The following is an 18,250-nucleotide window of genomic DNA, read 5'->3' as shown; positions in this document are numbered from 1 at the left end:
ACCCGTGCCCCCTGAAGTGGAAGCGTGGAGTCTTAACCACTGGACTGCTAGGGAAGTCCCAATATTCTCTATTTCTTATACTTTAATTATTCAGAGATGGTTTCCTTTACTGCTTTGAACATATTTCTATTTAAATAACAGATTTAAAGTGTTTGTGTACTAAGTGTAAGATCTGGGCTGCCTCAGGGATGATTTCTATTCACTGCTTTTTTTTCCTGTGTTTAGGCCATACTTTTCTGTTTTTCTGTGTGTCTCATAATTTTTTATTGAAAACTAGATGTTTTAAATAATATAAGGTGGCAACCCTGCAAATCAGATTCACACACACACACACACACACACACACACACACACAGCAGGGTTTGTTGTTTTTATTGCTGTTGTTGTTGCTGTTGTTTGTTTACTTAGTGCCTTTCATGAACTAATTCCATAAAGTCTGTATTCTTGGTCATGTATAACCACTGAAGTCTCTGTTTCATTTGCTTCATAGTCAGCTAATGATTACATAGAGATTTCCTTAAATGCCTTGAACCAGTATGTCTCCTAGCCTTTGCCAAGAGATCCAGTGTGTGCGTGTGTGTGTTGGGGGTGGGGGCATGTCTTCAGCAAGTGGCAGACAGTTTAAAACTCTTAACTATCACTTTCTGTCTGCACAGAGGCTCAAGGTCCACTGGTGGTGAGTAATTAGGGCTTTCTCAGGTCTTTCCTGTGTACATGCAAAGCCATGCACATGCATGTGACCTTCTAGATTCCCAAGAATATGTCAGAGCTGTCAAAGCCCATATGGACAGCACATTTCCCAGTGTTTCCTTTTACTTTTCTTAGTCGCTTCTTGTTAGCCCAATGGATATCACCACCTCAGGTAGTTGAAATGTTAAACAATTGCCGCTGATTGTTTTGGGCAAACACTCTGGGGATAAGGTTGTTCACAGAGAGCAACCTCTGAGTCAGGTCAAATAATGACAAGCTTGAGAAAGAAGCTTTTCCAGAGAACTGATAGATAAGTCAAATAATGACATTTCGCTGCCCTTAAAAAGGCAGAGACGTTTGGAAAGGTGATAGGACAGAAGGAAAACCTACTTGGAGAGGCAGAAGTAACAGGCAGTTGTGGTCTGGTAAAAAGCAAGGCAGCCAGTCCAGAAGTTCAGAGTAGGGAAAATCATTAAAACAGAAACAATGAACAATAAGAAGTATCTAAAGCCATTCAGAAAACAGAATCCATTTGTGAGTCACAATAAAATACTGACAGAAGAAACAAGAAGAATGGGTAAATTTTAACGATATAGTTTACATGAAAATAATCCATGCAAAGTCTTAACTTCTTTAGTTTCAGAAGTGAGAGGTGCTATTTTAGTCCCAGACTGCCACTAACAGGCTGTATGATTATGGGTGTAAATGAGATGCTGTTCCTTAGTTTTCTAAGGAAGAACTGGAGTTTGTTTTCTAAGCTTTAATAATTTCATACAACCTTCCAGATTTTTAAAACCCGTATCTATATATCACTTCTTCAACTTACTTAATTTTTTAAAAATGGATTCTTTTTTTAAACTTAAATACCATTATAATATTTGTGAAACTATGAGTTTGATATGTTGCGTTTTTTTCTGATACTCATTAAAATAAACCTCAAAGCATTTAAATACAAATGCTCCTCCATGTACCAACTACCTCACTTTGATAAATAATGGATTCAATGTGTAAGGTTCTTTCCACTTCTATGACTGTGTAGATGCGTTTTCCCTTGTCCCTTGCATAGGTTGGAAGATTACTAAGGTTGGAAGATTACCTCTGAGTACATGTCTCTCTGAGGACGAGGTAATAGGAAGTTTAGAATTAACTGGTTTGAGATTGAACCATGTTGGCAGAAGCCACTGAGTAACTGGCCAATAGTGGTGTAAACAGTGGGTAGAGACACCCCAGAGCCATGATCTGGTACAGAAATGTCCATACTTTCATAGAGTGTATGAAATACATTAATAATTCCATGGACTCCTAGAGCTGCACTGATTCTGAGAGAACACAACACAGTAGAGTTTAACAGTAATAATAACTCCACTTAGCTTTATCTCAGTGCTTAATAGCATGCCAAAGCACTGTGCTAGGTACACTACAAACATTTATTCCTTACAAACACTCTGCTGTGGATATTATTACCCCAATGTTACAGAGGAGGACATCTAGGCTCAGGGTCAATAAGTGACTCATCGATCTCCTTGTAACATCCCTAATTAGTTACTACTGTAGGTCCTTTATGTGATTACTAAAAGTAACCCTTGCTATGTTGCAATGGATTGCAGAAGAAGCTCTTTAAGTGAGCAGAAATATGCCTCTTTCTAACGTTTTATCAGAATCACTCGTTTTGTTCTCTGGGGCCACAGAACATAGATAAGGTAAAATCACCCATAGTTTAACTCACCCAACTTATAGATGAGAAAATGGAGTGCAATTTGGGGTTTCATTAACAAAACCAGCCTCCAGAAGATGGGATAACCATTTTCTTCCCTGTCTGGACTAGTATGTCCTCAATGTTACTGGGGGATGCCTCAGTGGTACCAGGAAAGTGGAGTGAGAGGAGCCAAAGGGTGGCCCAGGGCTGTAGTGTGTTTTTCTGTAACCACCTTGATGATCTGCAGGTTTCTGAAGTTGTTCCAAGCTGCTCCTTCTCATTAGTGACACATTAAGAAAGATACCACACTTTGAGATGGAAATCAATGAACTAGTCAGGATCCAGAAGAAGGCAGCCCGCTAATGAGGGGCCAGCATCCAACAAAATAGCTGAAGAGAAATGGATGAAGGGATGGCACCCTCAAATATCTGACCAACTGTCAGTATAAACGAGGGAGACAGCTAGTTCTGTCTTGTCCCAGTGGCCAGAGACAACATATGCGGGAAGAAATTGCCTGGAAGCAGGCGGTTTTGGGCCCCTGACTAGCTTTCAATGACTTTGAGTAAGTCATCGAACCCCTCTGTCCTTCAGGATCCTAATGGCACATGGTTCTTGGAAAGATCCTATAAGGCAAAGCACCTAGCTCAAGGCCCATCAATAGTAAGCAGACACGCACCAGTGATGCTGATGGGGCATCTTGCTCAATAAGAAAGAACGTATAAACTTAGAACAGACAATGGGGATAACTTAGAGGACATGAGTTCCTCATCAGTAGAATATTTGAGCAAAGACATCACTTTTATCTGTCAGGGATGCTCTAAAGGTGTTCTTCTGTGATAGATGGGGGTAGGGACTGACAACCTTAAAATGTGGTAATCCCATAAGGGTCTTGCCCCAAGTTACACAGCCTATGGCATAATGGGGACTAGATCCCACCTCTCCCAACCCCAAGTCTAGTGCTTTCTCCATGACCCTATATACCATATGTTTAAAAAAATTACATAGAACACTGTCCAGAAACTCTCCCAAACGTTATTGCTTATTAATTACTACCAGTTTCTCTTTCTCAGTAGCCACACTTTTAAGAAGGAAACATGTCTACAAACATATAATTCTATAAAGCAAATAATTTACATCTAAGTGGATTTTGGTGGAGTACAAAGAACCCCAATGAATGAAATTTGTCACATGTTCAAAGCAATGAAAAGTGAGGAAGAAAAGTGCAACAGAGCAGAAAGCTTTCCTTGCTTACTCCTAGCTATTAGGACATGCCAGAAAGCAAGGAGGGATATCTTGTCTAACGATTGCAATGCTGGGAAATTTGCTTCTCTTTTCACCAAACAAGCTACCTGATGCTCCATGAGTTCCATGTAGCTCAGAGTAAGCCTGATTGAAAGAGGCCCGCGGTCTCTGAGCTGTCACTTAGTCAGACCACCTAAAGAAGGATCTGGAAGTTAGGGTCCATCCAAAACTCTATGTCGATATGTGCTGTAAGGGGGGTTGTGTTTGACTTGTAGGAATAAGCGCTAGGTTAATTTAACTTTTGTGCTGAGATTTTCTTAAGCCCCCTGGAACAGTGCTATATTCCGTATATTTTCACATTTCAAAAAGTTTGAAGGCTGCCATCCTATTCTATTGACTTAGGACAAGGAAAGAAGTCTTTCCATCAGCTGACAACACGCAGCAAATGCTCATCTATATAAGGAAGTGAATTTAAAAGGTTTCAATCCATGATGAGTTCATATCTCCCAGATACCTATGGAGTGAGAATACATATACCTAAATCCACAATTTAAGAATTTTTTACATAAAACATAAAATACATAAAAGGTGCTATAAGATATGATTCCTATTTTGATGATGATGATGATGATGATGGTGATAAAGCCACAGGAACTTTAGAAATTTAGGGCTGAAAGGGAACTTAATGATCATTTACTCCAGCTAGCTAATTTTGTAGATGAGGCAGGAACATCAGAAATGGAAACATTATGTACCCAGTGTTCACTGCAGCGCTGTTCACAGTAGCCAGGACGTGGAAGCAGCCTAAGTGTCCATCGACATAGGAATGGATAAAGAAGAGGTGGTACATATATACAATGGAATATTACTCAGCCATAAAAAGGAATGAAATCGTGCCATCTGCAGAGACATGGATGGACCCAGAAACTGTCATACAGAGTGAATTAAGTCAGAAAGAGAAAAACAAATATCATATAATATCGCTTGTATGTGGAATCTAGAAAAATGATACAGATGAACTTATTTGCAAAGCAGAAATAGAAACACAGACGTAGAGAACAAATGTATGGATACCAAGGGGGGAAGGAGGGTGGGATGAACTGGGAGATTGGGATTGACATGTATACACTACTATGTATAAAACAGCTAACTAATGAGAACCTACTGTATAGCACAGGGAACTCTATACTCAATGCTCTGTGGTCACTTCAATGGGAAGGAAATCCAAAAAAGTGGGGATATATGTATATGTATAGCTGATTCACTTTGCTGTACAGCAGAAACGAACACAACATTGTAAAGCAACTATACTCCAATAAAAATTAATTAAAAAAAGAAAAGAAATGGAAACATTGACGCTATCCCCAGGTCACAGTGCTGGAACTAGAATGTGTACATTCTGACTCCTAGCCTGGTGCCATTTCACCACCATGGTGCCAATGACAAGGACAATGTTTTCTGCATCTATTTTAGGAGACGTCTGAGCTTATAATCAGAGGTCTACATTCTGCTCTGTGAACATCTGGGTGATTCAGGACAAGTAAATGATCCACTCTGACCTCAACTTCCCTAACCAAAGGAGTGAAATGCTAATCAATAGTCTGTCAGATTCAGGGAGGGTTCATTCAGACGAGAAACAGATGCTCTGGGAAAAACAGCTACTCAAAGAAAGCACTGCTCGCAGTCTGATGGACCAAGAAGGGGTTTGGCTACTTTAAAAGGACTGACCAAACCCTAGACGTGTAACCCAGACATCCAATCAACAAGTTCCAATAGTTTATTAAGAACAATATTCAAGAAAAATAATTTTAAAAACTACTATGCAATCCAAGGAATAATTACTTGCCCAGACTGAGTTTTAAAGAAAAGATAAATTTCCATGCCCTTGCGTTAAGGTAGGTGGTGTAAGATGGGTAAAACATGGCATCTTATTCTATGCCTTTTGTTCTATGTTTTATTATTTTCTTAAAGCATTCATGTATAGGATGTTAATTCTTTCCCAGGCTTGATCCCTAGACAACGGGCTTGTTAGGGAAAGGGACTGTATTATTCAACTCTTTTTCCTTCTTGCCAGCCTTACAAAACATTCACTTAGTGTCTAACTACATACCCACGACATCCCCGATGCCTAGCACACTGTTTGGCACCTGGTAAGGACTCAGCTTGTACCAAATAAATGAAAGAATAAAACACAAAAGCCAGAAGCAATCTCCAAAGCACAGAAACCTCCGCATATTTGACTCCTTCATTAAAACCATTTGAATTTTACCTTACAAATCTGAAGCGTGCCCCCGACATGCTCTGATGTATCTGTGCAGAGACCTGTGATGTTATCAGTTTAGCACATATGTGATCGCTCAGCATGAATACCTTGATGAATACTATATAGAATTTCAGCTGCAGACTCCCAGACACAGAAGGCATATTCTGTGACGGGCCAAAATGTCATGAGGGTCCACAGCCCGTTCCCCTGTTTCCAAGCAAGACTACATCTAATCTATAACAGAGAGCCAGGCTTCCCTAAATCTGAAAAGAGTTCCACTGAGTGAAATATACAGGCAGCCTAGGTAAAGTCCTAAGTGTCTAAATGGAAGGTCAGACCTTGATTTCTCGAGATAAAGTATGGTTTTCATCCCAAGTATAGCAAATTTCACTGGAGTTCGATTACCAACTTACTTAAAATCATTTGCTAGATGACATAAAATTGCGGGTAATTACACTACAAAGAGTAATTATCTGAATAATTTCCTTGTACAAAGGCAAGTAAATTGGAGCCTTAGTCTATATTATGTTAGGGAAATTTTAAATTAGGTACACCATTTTATTTAAAAAAGAGAAACATTAGAAGAATATATATTCAGAAGTAGGGGGTAGAAAAACTTGCTATTCACCAGTTTATTGGAATTATACAAAAGGGAGCTCATGGGCTGCTACTTGAAACAACTAAATTTCCTGAGTTTAAATGATTTCAGGAAGACCTCACACACAAAATGGCTGTCCAGATGTAATGCATGATCTAGGCTCCCCTCTCTCTCAAAATATTTCTTTAAAATGATATTTCATGATCCTGAAATAATTGGTGACTGTGAGATGCCAGATGTAAGACATTTCCTCCAAAACCTTACGTAAACCCATACCATTCTCTTTAGAACATCTTCCTTGACACCAGGAAAGACTTTAGGTCCTGAGTTTGCATTAGCTAGATGGACCACCTCGCTACTCTCAAAAATGGAAACATATGTGGGCACGATGAAGGTAAGGAAGGATTTGTCAGTTAGGCAAAGGAATTTTCCTGTTCATTTTTAATCCTGTGCATTTTGTTTTCTTCCCTTAAGCAATAGGTCTACTAAATTTTGGTGACTTTTTATTTTCAAAAGCACAAAATTGAGCCCTTTTGGTGTTGTTTCCCAGGGCAAAAACCTAACTTCGGAATCCATTTCCTTACAATTCGATCCCAATTTTTAAAGAAACATAAAGTGAAGACTCACACACACTTATTGGAAGAGAAGGAGACAGCGGAATTATTATTATCGATTATCATCATCATCATTATTAAATAGGGCTTGAAGGAACACACCTCTATATGTCATAAAGAAAAAATTATTTGGTTTATAGCTGATGGGACCACAATGAAAGTGTGATTTGAGATGGCTAACAGCAGAAATAAATTAGGATTTTCTGTTCTAACTTCACCTTCCACATAAACCCCTCTCCTCTGAATTTGTGCTTTTCTAAGTTGTTTACACAATGCATAGGCGCAGACTTTGTTTCAAGTTCATGTAAGAGCAGATGCCCTTACTTCAGGCTGAGCAAAAAGGAAATGCATTCCTCCTAGGAGTCTAAATCCATCCTAGCTTGGATTGTCTAGCATACTTATACAAACTGCTTGCTTTCAGGTCAATCCTAAAATAGAAAGAACATCTCTCTCCAGAGGTGCACATTTTAAAGATTATAAAACTTTAAAAACAATCTATTTCACATTTCAAATAAAAAATGCCAACAAAAGACCACCAAGAAAATAATTTTAGAAAAATTTTCAATCTCCCTCCTGAATTTTGCCACTAGGGAAAAAAGCCACAAACAACAACAAAAACAACCCAAAACCTCAACAAGAAAATTATGTCTCCGGTTTTTATTAATGAGTTTTTTAAAGTTTGGAGAATATGAATTCAGGGTGTTGCAGAGTTATGCTATAAACTATACTAACAAATGCTGGCCATCCTTGTGTTTAAAGGCTGAAAAATAAAATATGAAATAAGGACTATTTGTTAGAAATAGTTTACATTGCTTCGATTTGGTTGTAACTAATACACAGCTGAATAAAGCCACAAAATCAAAAGAATATTCAATCACACTAGGAAAGTGGACATTTTAAAGGCAAATGAACGTTTGAACTTGGGCAAAATGTTTATAAAAACATTTTTAAGTTTTATAAAACAAATAAAAATGACTATTGCTCCAGAAACATTTCTGGTAGGTGTAGTCTTGACATTTTACTAAGGATTTAAACCTATAAAACGTTTAATATGACCTCCCCGAACTTAAATGTCTAAAATGAAGCAGGAGTAAAATTTAAAAGACATTTGTCTTTTTGGTTTTTCAAACACTTCTTTGGCTCCTTCCCTTTTTTTTTCCTTCAATAATTTATTCTGTTTTTCTACCTTTGTACATACAAATCAAGTGTCCATCAAATCAGGCACCAAAAAGCAAAGCTCTCTTAAATATAGTTCACTCAGACTGACCTTCAACAGCAAGTATGGACATTTTCATTAATTTTAACTCTTTTTTCCCCCCAGAAGAAACAAAACAAAGTCTCTTGGGTCAGAACAGCAACCATTAAACGAAAAAGAAATAAATAATAAGTTAAAAATAGAGGGAATGTGTTAAAACGAAGCAAGAATGGTCATAACCAAAGTCTGTCATCTTCAAAAAGAAACAGTTCCACACTTCATAACTGATTCAAACAGAAAGCTCCTCCTTTACATTTGAAACAAGTAATTCCACCTCACAAGCACATTTTCAAAGAAGCCCCTAGCTTTCTGCCTCTGATTCTTGCAACATTCTCTATACCTCACTGAGGTAAAACCCAGTTCACATTGACTATTTTTCTCCCAAATAGTCCCACAGAGTTCCTTGTAAATTTTAGTATAAACTCAGCATTGTCACCGTGGGTTTTAAGAATGGCACACTTCTGATATCACCCCCCAGACTGAAAGATTAAAAAGACTTTGCCCACATGGAGGGGAAATGAAGGTGCGCGGACTCACTCTGCAGCTGCAGTGTTTAGCTCTTGGGGTCTAGAAGGTTCTCCACGAGCACGGACACCCTGGGGGTATCCAGCGAGTGGGAGGGGAGTCGCCCTAAACGCTTGCCCATTTATTCGTGGAACTCTTTTGACGGGCGTATTTCTGGACGGATTTGCTCCTAACAAAGTAAAATTCGTCCAAAACTGCTTCTATGCATCCTCGGGAGATGGATGTCACATGTAATTTTCACAGCGTCAGCCAACCCAGCTGGTATCGAAATAGTGGATGGGGCGGGGGGACCAGGGAGGAATAAGTCGCGCGTAAAAAACTGGCGTCCAAGTAAGTGCAGAACTCATTACCGAGGAACAGAAAGCACACCCACGTCTCCCCCGCTGGAGAGACGGCGGAGAGCTAGGTGGCGGCGCGTCGCGACCAGCAATCGCGATATTCAATCTGACGTCGCCAATGAGCGCAACTGGACGGCAACGCAAAGGAATCAGGTTTTCCCGGAGCTGAGAGCAGCTCGCGATTTCAAAGGGAGAAAACTCAGCTCCTCGTGGTGGAAGGTGCGGGGGCGCGGCAGGGAGGGCCTGGGAGAGGGTTGCCATTTGGCTCCGGGCGGGCGCGCACGGCGGGTCCCAGCGAGCCGGGCGGCCGGGGGCGCGAGGCCGGAGCGCCCTCCGCTAGGGGCGGGCCACGCCGCCGCCGCCGCCCGCCCCCTCCCGCCCCCTCCCGCCCCCTCCCCCGCCGCTTCCTCTCGCTCTCCCAGCCCCTTCCCCCCACGTGTGGGTGACGTCAAAATTCCGCGAAAAAGCCGCGTGTTGGCTCCTCCGGCGGAGGCGCGATTCCGTTGCCCAGCGGGCCCCTCCCGGGCGCCGGAGGGGAGGGCGAAGGAGCGAGCCGGCCGGTTCCCTTTCCTCCCGGAGGCCGGGCCCCGCCGACGCCGGGGGGCAGACGCCCCCCGCCCCAGATCTTACTGGAAAAGTCACTTTTATAAAGCGAAGGCACTTCCAGGGCTATTTTCGGCCGCGTGAGGCAGCTGAATCAGACAGGAAGAGGGGGAAAGTTCGGGTCTCTTTACTTTTTATTTTTTTTCCAAGGGAGGGGAGGAAGATGCGAGGGGGGCAAACGGACGGCAGGCGTTCCTGACCCACGCCTGTCGCATCTGCCGCCCGAGGCACGCAGACCGGGTGCAAGCTCGGACCCAGGGAGGGCGGCTGGAGAGCGCAGGCCGGCCCGTGTCTATCCCCGCAGGGTCTGGGCGCCCCGGGGCTGCCACGGGCGGGGGGCTGCCGTGCGGGGCCCCGGAAGCGCTCTCACACCTGGGTCCCAGTGCCTGGCGCGGGGAGCCACCCGGCGGCTCGTCCCCACCCACCTTCTGTCCCCGTGAGCTCCAGTTCCCGACCTGTCCCTCTTCCTTTCGCACATTTTTCCAATTTGCTTCTACTCCCTTCCCACTCCCTCCCATCCCCTCCTTCTGCACCTCCTCGGCTTCCTCCCTGGTACTCCGGGCTCCTGGAGCCGAGACTCGGACCCTTGGCCATCTACTTTCAAGTGACCGTCGGGTTTTCGGTTTTGACTGCCCGTCCATCCCTAAATGGAGAAATACACCGCTCTGCTCTGGGGGGGGGGGGAGGGGAGAGTTAGGGGTGGCGGGGGCGCCTGAGCCCGAACTCACTCCCCTCCCCCCACCCCGCCAGAGCGCCCGTAGGGGACGTAGCTTGTAGCCGACGGCGGGATCACCTGGCTGGGCGGCATCCGCCAGGTGAGCTGGGGCGTAAGTGTGCTTAGCGTTGCAGGTTCCTGCAGAAATGTGCCTATAAACACCCTGCACCTACAGGGGTTTGTACACTTTCCAACCGAAACTCCACAACGCGAGGGGTGGTGAGCCGGCCAGGGAGGGAATAAAAGTCCAGTAAAACTGACGTTCGCTAAAGGTTATCATTGATCCTACAAAAGGAAGGAGTTTTATTTTTCCCCCTTGAGGGGTGAAAAAGGAATAAGGAAGAGCCAATATTTTGTGGTTTTTTTTTCCCTACAGTGACCAGTTTTGACTTAAAAGCCAGAGCACAGACGTTTGTTTTTTTTTCTCTAAACCTAAGGCTACACTCAAAAGAAAATGCGCAGGTTTGCCCAGAAGGCAACGTGCCTTTTCCCGCGTGCGAGGAGGAGTGCTTTTTAGCAAGCAAAATTAAAGTTTTAACACATGGTCGGAGTGGCGACCGAAAGGGAAAACTCAGTTTCCAGTCCAAGCCTCGCGGAGACATTCCTGCCAACCTCCGCACCCTCGCACGCCCCACCCCGAGCCTTGGAGCCTGAACCACTGGGGGACGGATTCGCTGCGAGGTTGCAGTTCGGGAACAGCCCGTAATCGGAAGGGGAAGTCAATGGGGAACTTGAAGGGGCGAGCCTGCCACGCGGGGAGCGCCCGCACTCGCGGGTCTGGGTGGACGGAGAGGGCGGCGGGGAGAGGGGCATCCGCCCGCGCCCCTCCCCTTCACAGCCGCCTGTCCCCCGCCCCCCGGCCCCGCTCCCCGCCGGAATTTCTCAGTAAAGCCAGACGGGTTTGGGGCTGGGGGGAGGGAAGGGGAGAGGGGGCCCCTCGGCTCGCCGCTCCCGAGACTTGAGGCCTCACCACCCAGGTTTTCTCCCCAGGGTGGGCGAGGCCCGGAGGACGACCACCCATCTCTTCCCCGCCCCCCGCTGCCCCTCTTCAGGGGAACTAGGGCTCGGGATGCTTTCCCTGCAGGGAGGTGGAGAAAAGGCCGTGCTGGGTTAGTTACCAAGTGATGTCAAGAGGCTGGGAGCCCTCGCCGGCTTCTGTCCTTGCCTGTCGGGGCAGATTTATACTTTAAAAATACCTCTCTCGCCCACACTGCCCCCCACCCCCTACCCCTACAGCTTTCTTTGATCCGCTCAAAGGTGGCTGAGCTGAAGTTTGAGTAAGTCCTTTATGGGGTCTTAAAATGTTAAGTTCACGTATTTATCCGGAGTGACTCAAGGCCTGAGTCGGGAAGTCCACGTTGACTGAAATCAATAGGTGATTGTTGGGGACCCGCTGTCTTCCGAGGAACACCGTACTCAGCCCCGACTGTCATCTGCCGCGCGGGACTGTTTCATTTTGAGTTTGCAACTTGGGTTTTTCAGCGAGCTTTTTTTCTTCCCGAAAGCTAATGGCTTCCACCGCAATTAGACATTCTCCTCGCCCGCCCCTTCCCTCCCCTCTCTTTACATACAGTCGATTGGATACTAATTCCCGAGGCTATTGATAAGGTCGCCGGCGCCCCGGCCTCTCCCCAGCCCTCGCCCGCCCCAGTCCCCGCTCTCCCTCCGCCCTCCCTTCCTTGGCTTCCTTTTGATGTAGCGGGGAACGCGTCCTACTAAAAAAAAAAAAAAAAAAAAAAAAAAAAAAAGTAATCTGCCCGGTAACAATCAGCGCGCAGTAGCAGGAGACCCAGAGCTATTGGCTATGCAAATAGAGGGAGGGGAGACGGCGCCCCAAACTCTTACTCACCCTTTTAAAGCGATATCCCCCTTCCACCCACCCACCCACCCCTTCCGCCCCACCCTCGTGGAAAGGGGCTGGCCCCGGGGCCAGGGTTAATCGCTCGCACCTCTGGTTTATGCGCTCCCCGCCCTCTTTATTCCACCTCCCCCTCCTTTCAGGGAACAGAGCTCACAGCTCACCCAGCCTGCCCCCTCCCCCCGCTTGCCCTCGCGCCCCGGTTCGGGCCCCCTTTCTCAGCGAGGGAGGTCCTGGGCCAAGCTCGGTGTCTCTCCAGAGACCCTACCCACGCCGCGCTCGGCGCACGTGCCAGCTCCGCCAGCGCGCCGCGGGCCCTGGGCCCACTCCCTTTCTTCCCGGAGTGAAATAGCACGGACGGGCAGTGTTGGGGGTGGCGGGAGGAAGGAGGTGAGGAAACGCCACCAGATCCCCTCTAAAAGCGGCTTTGACCCGAGGATGCATTGGAGCACGTGTCAGAGCCGACCGCGCTGGCTGCGTCTCCACCGTAGTTCCGCTCGCGGGGAGAAAGCCCTGGCTGCGAGCGACGCGTGAACCCGGAGGGTCCGCGAGGGTGCAGGCGGGGGACCCGGGGTGGAACTCTTGGGCCTCGGAGGAAAGGAAGGGGTGGTGTCGTTGGCGCCGGGGGAGAGAGGGGGAGCCAAACCTACCCCTCTTTCGCCCCTCTCCCCTCCTCCTCCCGGGCTATTTCCTAGAAAGCTGTATCAGTGTGGCCACGCTCGGCGCAGACACCTCGGGCGGCTTGTCAGCAGAGGCAGGGCGAGGAAGCGGGTTTTTCCTGCGTGGCCGCTGGCCGCGGCGGAACCGCTGGTAGCCCTGCCCCCGGCCTGCGGCGGCTCGGGGCGCCTCCCCGCGTCTCCCAGTGGCGCCTGCGGCGCCCCAAGAACGGGATGGTTTCTGCTCCTGGGTCACATTCTATCACGTCGGAGAAGCGCCCCCTCCCTCCGGACACTCACCCCTCCCCCCCAACACATCTGCGGGGGGGCGGGGGCGGGGGTTGGAGTGGGCGCCGTAGTTCTGGTCCCTTTAATCGGGTTTTGGAAACAGCTTCAACATGATCAGGAACATAAATTTCAGGGACATAACCTTTTTCTCTGGGTATGCGAAGTTGCTGTTTTCTCAAATCGCCCTCTTTCTTTCTCACGTAAAGGATCTATTTCTCAATTGTCTGAGCCCACCTCATTTTCAAGTAATCTACCCGTCATTCCTGGATCTTAAAATACATGGGCGGGAGTATTAGGATAATTTTTGAAGCAGCCAGAGTCGGAGGGTCGTATTTTGGCAGGATGCACCTACAGAATGTGCGCAATTAGAGGAAATAAGTAGGAATCGGTGGGGTTTTTTTTTTTGTGGGTTCCCCTCTCCGGGGCCCCTGGCTTGCGGGGCTGGATAGAGGGAGAGGGCCTCGGAGAGCTAAGGAGAGGGGGCCGGGGGGCGGGGGACTGCGTTTGAAGTTTGGTCGGGCCAGCTGCTGTTCTCCTTAATAACAAGAGGGGAAAGGAGGGAGGGAGGGAGAGACTGAGAGGAGGAGGGGAGGACCGGGAGGGGAGGGAAAGGGAGGAGGAACCGGAGAGGGGGGTGAGGCGAGAGGGAGGAGAAGTAACTGCCCAGCCAGTTTGCGTCACTGCCTCGGAGAGCAGAGAGCAGAGCGAGCTGGGGAGAGCAGACAAGTTTGAAGGGGAGGGCAGGCAGAGTCAGCAGCCCCCGGGGCGCTCCTCTCCCACCGCCCATCCCTTTCCCCTCTTCTTCCCCAGCTTCCCTCTCTGCCCTCGCTATTTCCCCGAAAACCCCTTATTTAGCCAAAGGAAGGAGGTAAGGGGAATCCTCTCCCCTCCCCCTCTCCAAAAAACCCCCCAATTTTCCAGTCCGGAGATCGCAGGGACGCGAGTGGGCACCCAGCTGGCCATGGAGCTGCTGTGCGGAGAGGTGGACCCGGTCCGCAGGGCCGTGCCGGACGCCAACCTGCTCCACGACGACCGCGTGCTGCAGAACTTGCTGACCATCGAGGAGCGCTACCTTCCCCAGTGCTCCTACTTCAAGTGCGTGCAGAAGGACATCCAGCCCTACATGCGCAGGATGGTGGCCACCTGGATGCTGGAGGTAGGTGTGCAGGCAGGCGCACCGTCCGTCCCCGCCCGGACCCCAGACCCCACGCGGGGACCCTGAACCTGCGAGACGGCAGCCTCCGCGCTCGCCTCCCCGCTGCTGCGCGAGAGGTTACCCCGTGCCCTCGGCGAGACGCGTGGCTTCCTTTCTGTTCCTTGCGGGGTGCAAGATTAACGGGGGGAGGGGGAGAGGAGGGAGGAGGCAAATCTGGGAGCAGCGAGGCTGTCCCGGGGCGGGGGTGGGGGAGCATCCCGCGCGCGGGTGCCTGCATGTGGCTGCCTCCTCTCCCCCCCCCCCAACCCCGACCTGTCTTTTGCGAAGCCGAGGCTGCTTTCACTGCCTTGAAGAAGGGAGTAGGAGCGGGAAGCCGGGACCCCAAAGTTAAAAAATCAGCCCCCCCACAAAGGCCAGGGCAAATTCGTCCTAGCCTCGGGTCCCCCCCCCACCCCCCGCCTGTGGTCGCGACTCCGCGTTGGCACTTAAGGGGGGAGGGCGGAGGGCGGAGGGAGGAGAAGAGAAACGGGGAATTCAGGAGCCCCGGAAGTCACACTGAAGAAACGTGTGTTTTCGGGGAACCCAAAAGAACCACTTCTTTCCCCTCGCTCCGAACCCTCGCGGACCGAGCCTTGTGCCCACGTCTGCACGGCTCCGGACCTGCCGTGGTTTCGCCATGTTGCTTTGTAAACTCGGGGTGGAGAGGCTGGAACGCGTCGCCCGCTCCCCCTCGCACCCCACTATCCCGGCCCCCCACTTCTGATGGCGCCCTCGCCCCCGATCCCCCCCTCCCTCACGAAGGTTACTTACGTTTCGGCCTTCAGTTTCCTGGGTGCGGAGATCTGGGTGGGGTGGGAGGGGGGAGGAGGTGTGTGCAGGGGGGATAGCGGGTCCCCCCCGAAGGAGAGGCTGGAGCCCCCCGCGCCTCTCTCCGGCGGCTCCCCGTCCTCGTCTGTCCCCCAGCTCTTCGCCACCGTCCCCGGCCTCTGCCCTTGTGGGCCGCGGCCGGACACTCCCGCCGCCGCGCTCACCCCTGCAAGTTTCCCCCTCGGTATCCAAAGCCCCAGGGGTCGCGGTCCAGACCTTCCCGGCACCCCAAACCTCCGCTGCGGGTAGCCTGGGTCCTCTGTAGGGTTTTCACGGCGAAAGGGCTTGTCTGGGGTATTTCCTCGATTTTTAATTATTTTTTGAACCCGTCTCCCCTGCTCCGACTCCGGCCGCCCAGGCTGCGCGGCGCTGGCTCCCTCCGCCCTCCCCCCGCTTCCCCACCTCTCCCCACCCACCCCCCCAAATGCGGCGCCTGGGCCGCGGGGACTGCCCCCGACAATTTTTTCAATTGTCGGGAATGATAGAGCAGGGTCTGGGGGTCCGAATGAGACCAAGAACGAGACCCCCGGAGCCTCCAGAATATTTTTATTGATTTTTTGAAAAGATGACGAAATCCAAAAAAGAGAGTGAGTGAGTGCGAGCGAGCGGAGCGGTGAGCGGCCCACGGGGGCGGCGGGGCCGGAGCTGCTGCGCCCTCGGCCTCGGGGTCCTTAACCCACCTCTCCTTTGAGTTTTTAGGCTCCCGGGGAGGACCCCAGCGCGGATGGCCATTCAGATTGACCCCAATTTCCTCGCCTTCATTCTGATCGCTTATTCTACTCCCCTCCCCCTCCCCCCTCCCCCGACAAATTCAATATTTTTGTCGTTTCCCTAGATTGTGCGGTTTCCCTTTTTTCCTCTTTTCCTGATACTATGGTCTCCCCCCACCCCGACCCTGTCCCACTCGTGTCATAGGTCTGTGAGGAGCAGAAGTGCGAAGAAGAGGTCTTTCCTCTGGCCATCAATTACCTGGACCGCTTCTTGGCCGGAGTCCCAACTCCGAAGACCCATCTGCAGCTTCTGGGGGCCGTGTGCATGTTCCTGGCTTCCAAGCTCAAAGAGACCATCCCGCTGACCGCTGAGAAGCTGTGCATTTACACGGACAACTCCATCAAGCCTCAGGAGCTGCTGGTAATGACTGCCTCCTTCCTCCCTGCCTTTTTGCTCTCCCCTATCCTAATAATATACTTTGATGCCGCTGCTCCCAGAACAGATCCATAGGACCCCAAATTACCCATCACTGAAGTTTTCACACTTCTGGGAACTCTTTTAAAACGAGGCTCCTTGTGTTCCTACTGTGTGCTGGGCTCTGTGCGAAGTACCGAGACTCCACCCATGAATAAGATCCTCACTCAGGGAGATTTGTGTTGGTGAGATTCATTTGCAGTGTGTGCGCGCCCGCTTGCCTATGCAGAGGAGGCATGAAACACAGTGATAAAATATTTTAATTAAATTCCAAATTTTCAATCGCTGAATTCCGAGACAGTAATCAACCTCTCACGTGATTCTCAAATACACATGTGGTGTGTCTCCTAAGAACCGGGAGTTCAAAGGTAGGTCTTAGGCACCTCTTAGAGTCTCAAGATACCCGCACATAATAGCTGTTCACTAAATACCAGCTCATTGGCTTTTGAGCAGAGTCAAATTGGGCCCTTTGTCAGAGGGTTGGGAGGCCTGGATTCCTGTCTCCGGTGGGGCTGTTACCTCTACATAGACACGGGGTCCTGTCTGGACTCTGGTTTCCTGCCCGCAAACCTTTTTCCCACCCAATAGGACTCTTTGCCCCTGTAGCTTCATACTTAAGACGGCCATGTGGCAGCAGCGTGGCATTGGTTGGGCGGCTCCAGAGGCCCACCTTCAGTGATCTGCACAGCCTATCTCCCAACTGTTTGGAAAAGGGGCCCCCTCTTCCCACCCCCTCCTCCTCCCCCTCCCTGCTGGCCAGGCCTGCACTAAGTCCACAGGGCCCGGGACTGGCTGCCTGAACTGAGCTCTTTGTGAGAGGCCTTCCTCCCTGAGGCTGTGCTGCCACCTAGCGGCAGACATGTGCAAGGATGGGGAGGAATCTCCGAGAATGCAGAGGGGCATGAATGACCTCACCTTTGAACAGTTGCCAGATTTCAGCTGCTTCTGGTTTGGTCCGAGAGGCCCAGAAAGGTGCTTTCTTTTAGGAGATCTGCTTCCTTTAATAATGGTATAAGTCGAGTGGTTTATACTCACATTCCCCCATGAGAAGGAGAGCTGGAATTTCAAGCCATCTTGGAAGACACTGACTGTTTAGTAGTCTATCTGGGTTTTCACCCCCAGCCTCCCGTAAAAAGCCAAGGCAGACTTGAAAGCAGGTAAAGAGAGCATGGTTAAAATTGGGATCCAGTTATATTTCTCACGGGAGACGAGGAAAACGAATCTTCCTTTTGCTTCATTGTTTCAACATGATGGGGGACTCGGGTATTTTTCAGAGCGCCCCAGTTTTTTTCCAGGGGCTTGCCAAGCTAATTTATGTTGCTGCAGACAAGTCTGCCTTTTTCCGGTCTCTGTCTCTTTATCCCAGAAGTTGAGAACTGGAGGAGTCCTCCTATTTTACCAACAAGAAAGCCGAGGCCAGGGAAGGGGAGGGAATTGGCCCAGACCGCACAGCCAGCCGGTGCTGTGGGTCGCAGGCAGAATAGGGCTCTGGTGGCCGGCTTAGCAGGCGGAAGACAGTCGGGATCTTGGGGTGAATGGGGGAACGGACGACACTGGTAAGCTGGTCGCTCATTCTGCTGATGATGATAGATCGATAGGCCTGTTTTTCCCTCTGACTGCACGTATTTTTAAGGCTTTCTCTTTGGCTTGTTTCCCTTTGAGCACAGTTCCCCCCAACGTATCCCAGCAAGGGAGAGAAAC

At 49.2% G+C, this 18,250-nt stretch overlaps 1 protein-coding gene and 1 long non-coding RNA gene across 2 annotated transcripts in view; one reads left to right on the top strand and one right to left on the bottom strand.

Moving 5' to 3' along the window:
* The window catches only part of LOC309641558, a 28,424-nt gene extending 12,179 nt beyond the window's left edge, over nucleotides 1-16,245 (bottom strand). Inside the window, exon 1 of the long non-coding RNA XR_014252689.1 lies at nucleotides 15,308-16,245. This is a non-coding gene — a long non-coding RNA (uncharacterized lncRNA). The remainder of the gene's footprint in view (nucleotides 1-15,307) is intronic.
* Nucleotides 14,008-18,250, top strand: part of CCND2 (cyclin D2) — a 28,096-nt gene continuing 23,853 nt past the window's right edge. The window contains exons 1-2 of the mRNA XM_082421638.1: nucleotides 14,008-14,497; nucleotides 16,280-16,495. Of these exons, the coding sequence (XP_082277764.1) occupies nucleotides 14,303-14,497; nucleotides 16,280-16,495 (411 nt within the window). The 5' untranslated portion in view covers nucleotides 14,008-14,302. The remainder of the gene's footprint in view (nucleotides 14,498-16,279; nucleotides 16,496-18,250) is intronic.

This window comes from Balaenoptera physalus, assembly GCF_965194825.1.
Source record: "Balaenoptera physalus genome assembly, chromosome: 13".
Taxonomy (NCBI): domain Eukaryota; kingdom Metazoa; phylum Chordata; class Mammalia; order Artiodactyla; family Balaenopteridae; genus Balaenoptera; species Balaenoptera physalus.
The sequence above is the reverse complement of the archived record's forward strand: the minus strand, read 5'-3'. Positions and strand labels throughout refer to the sequence as shown.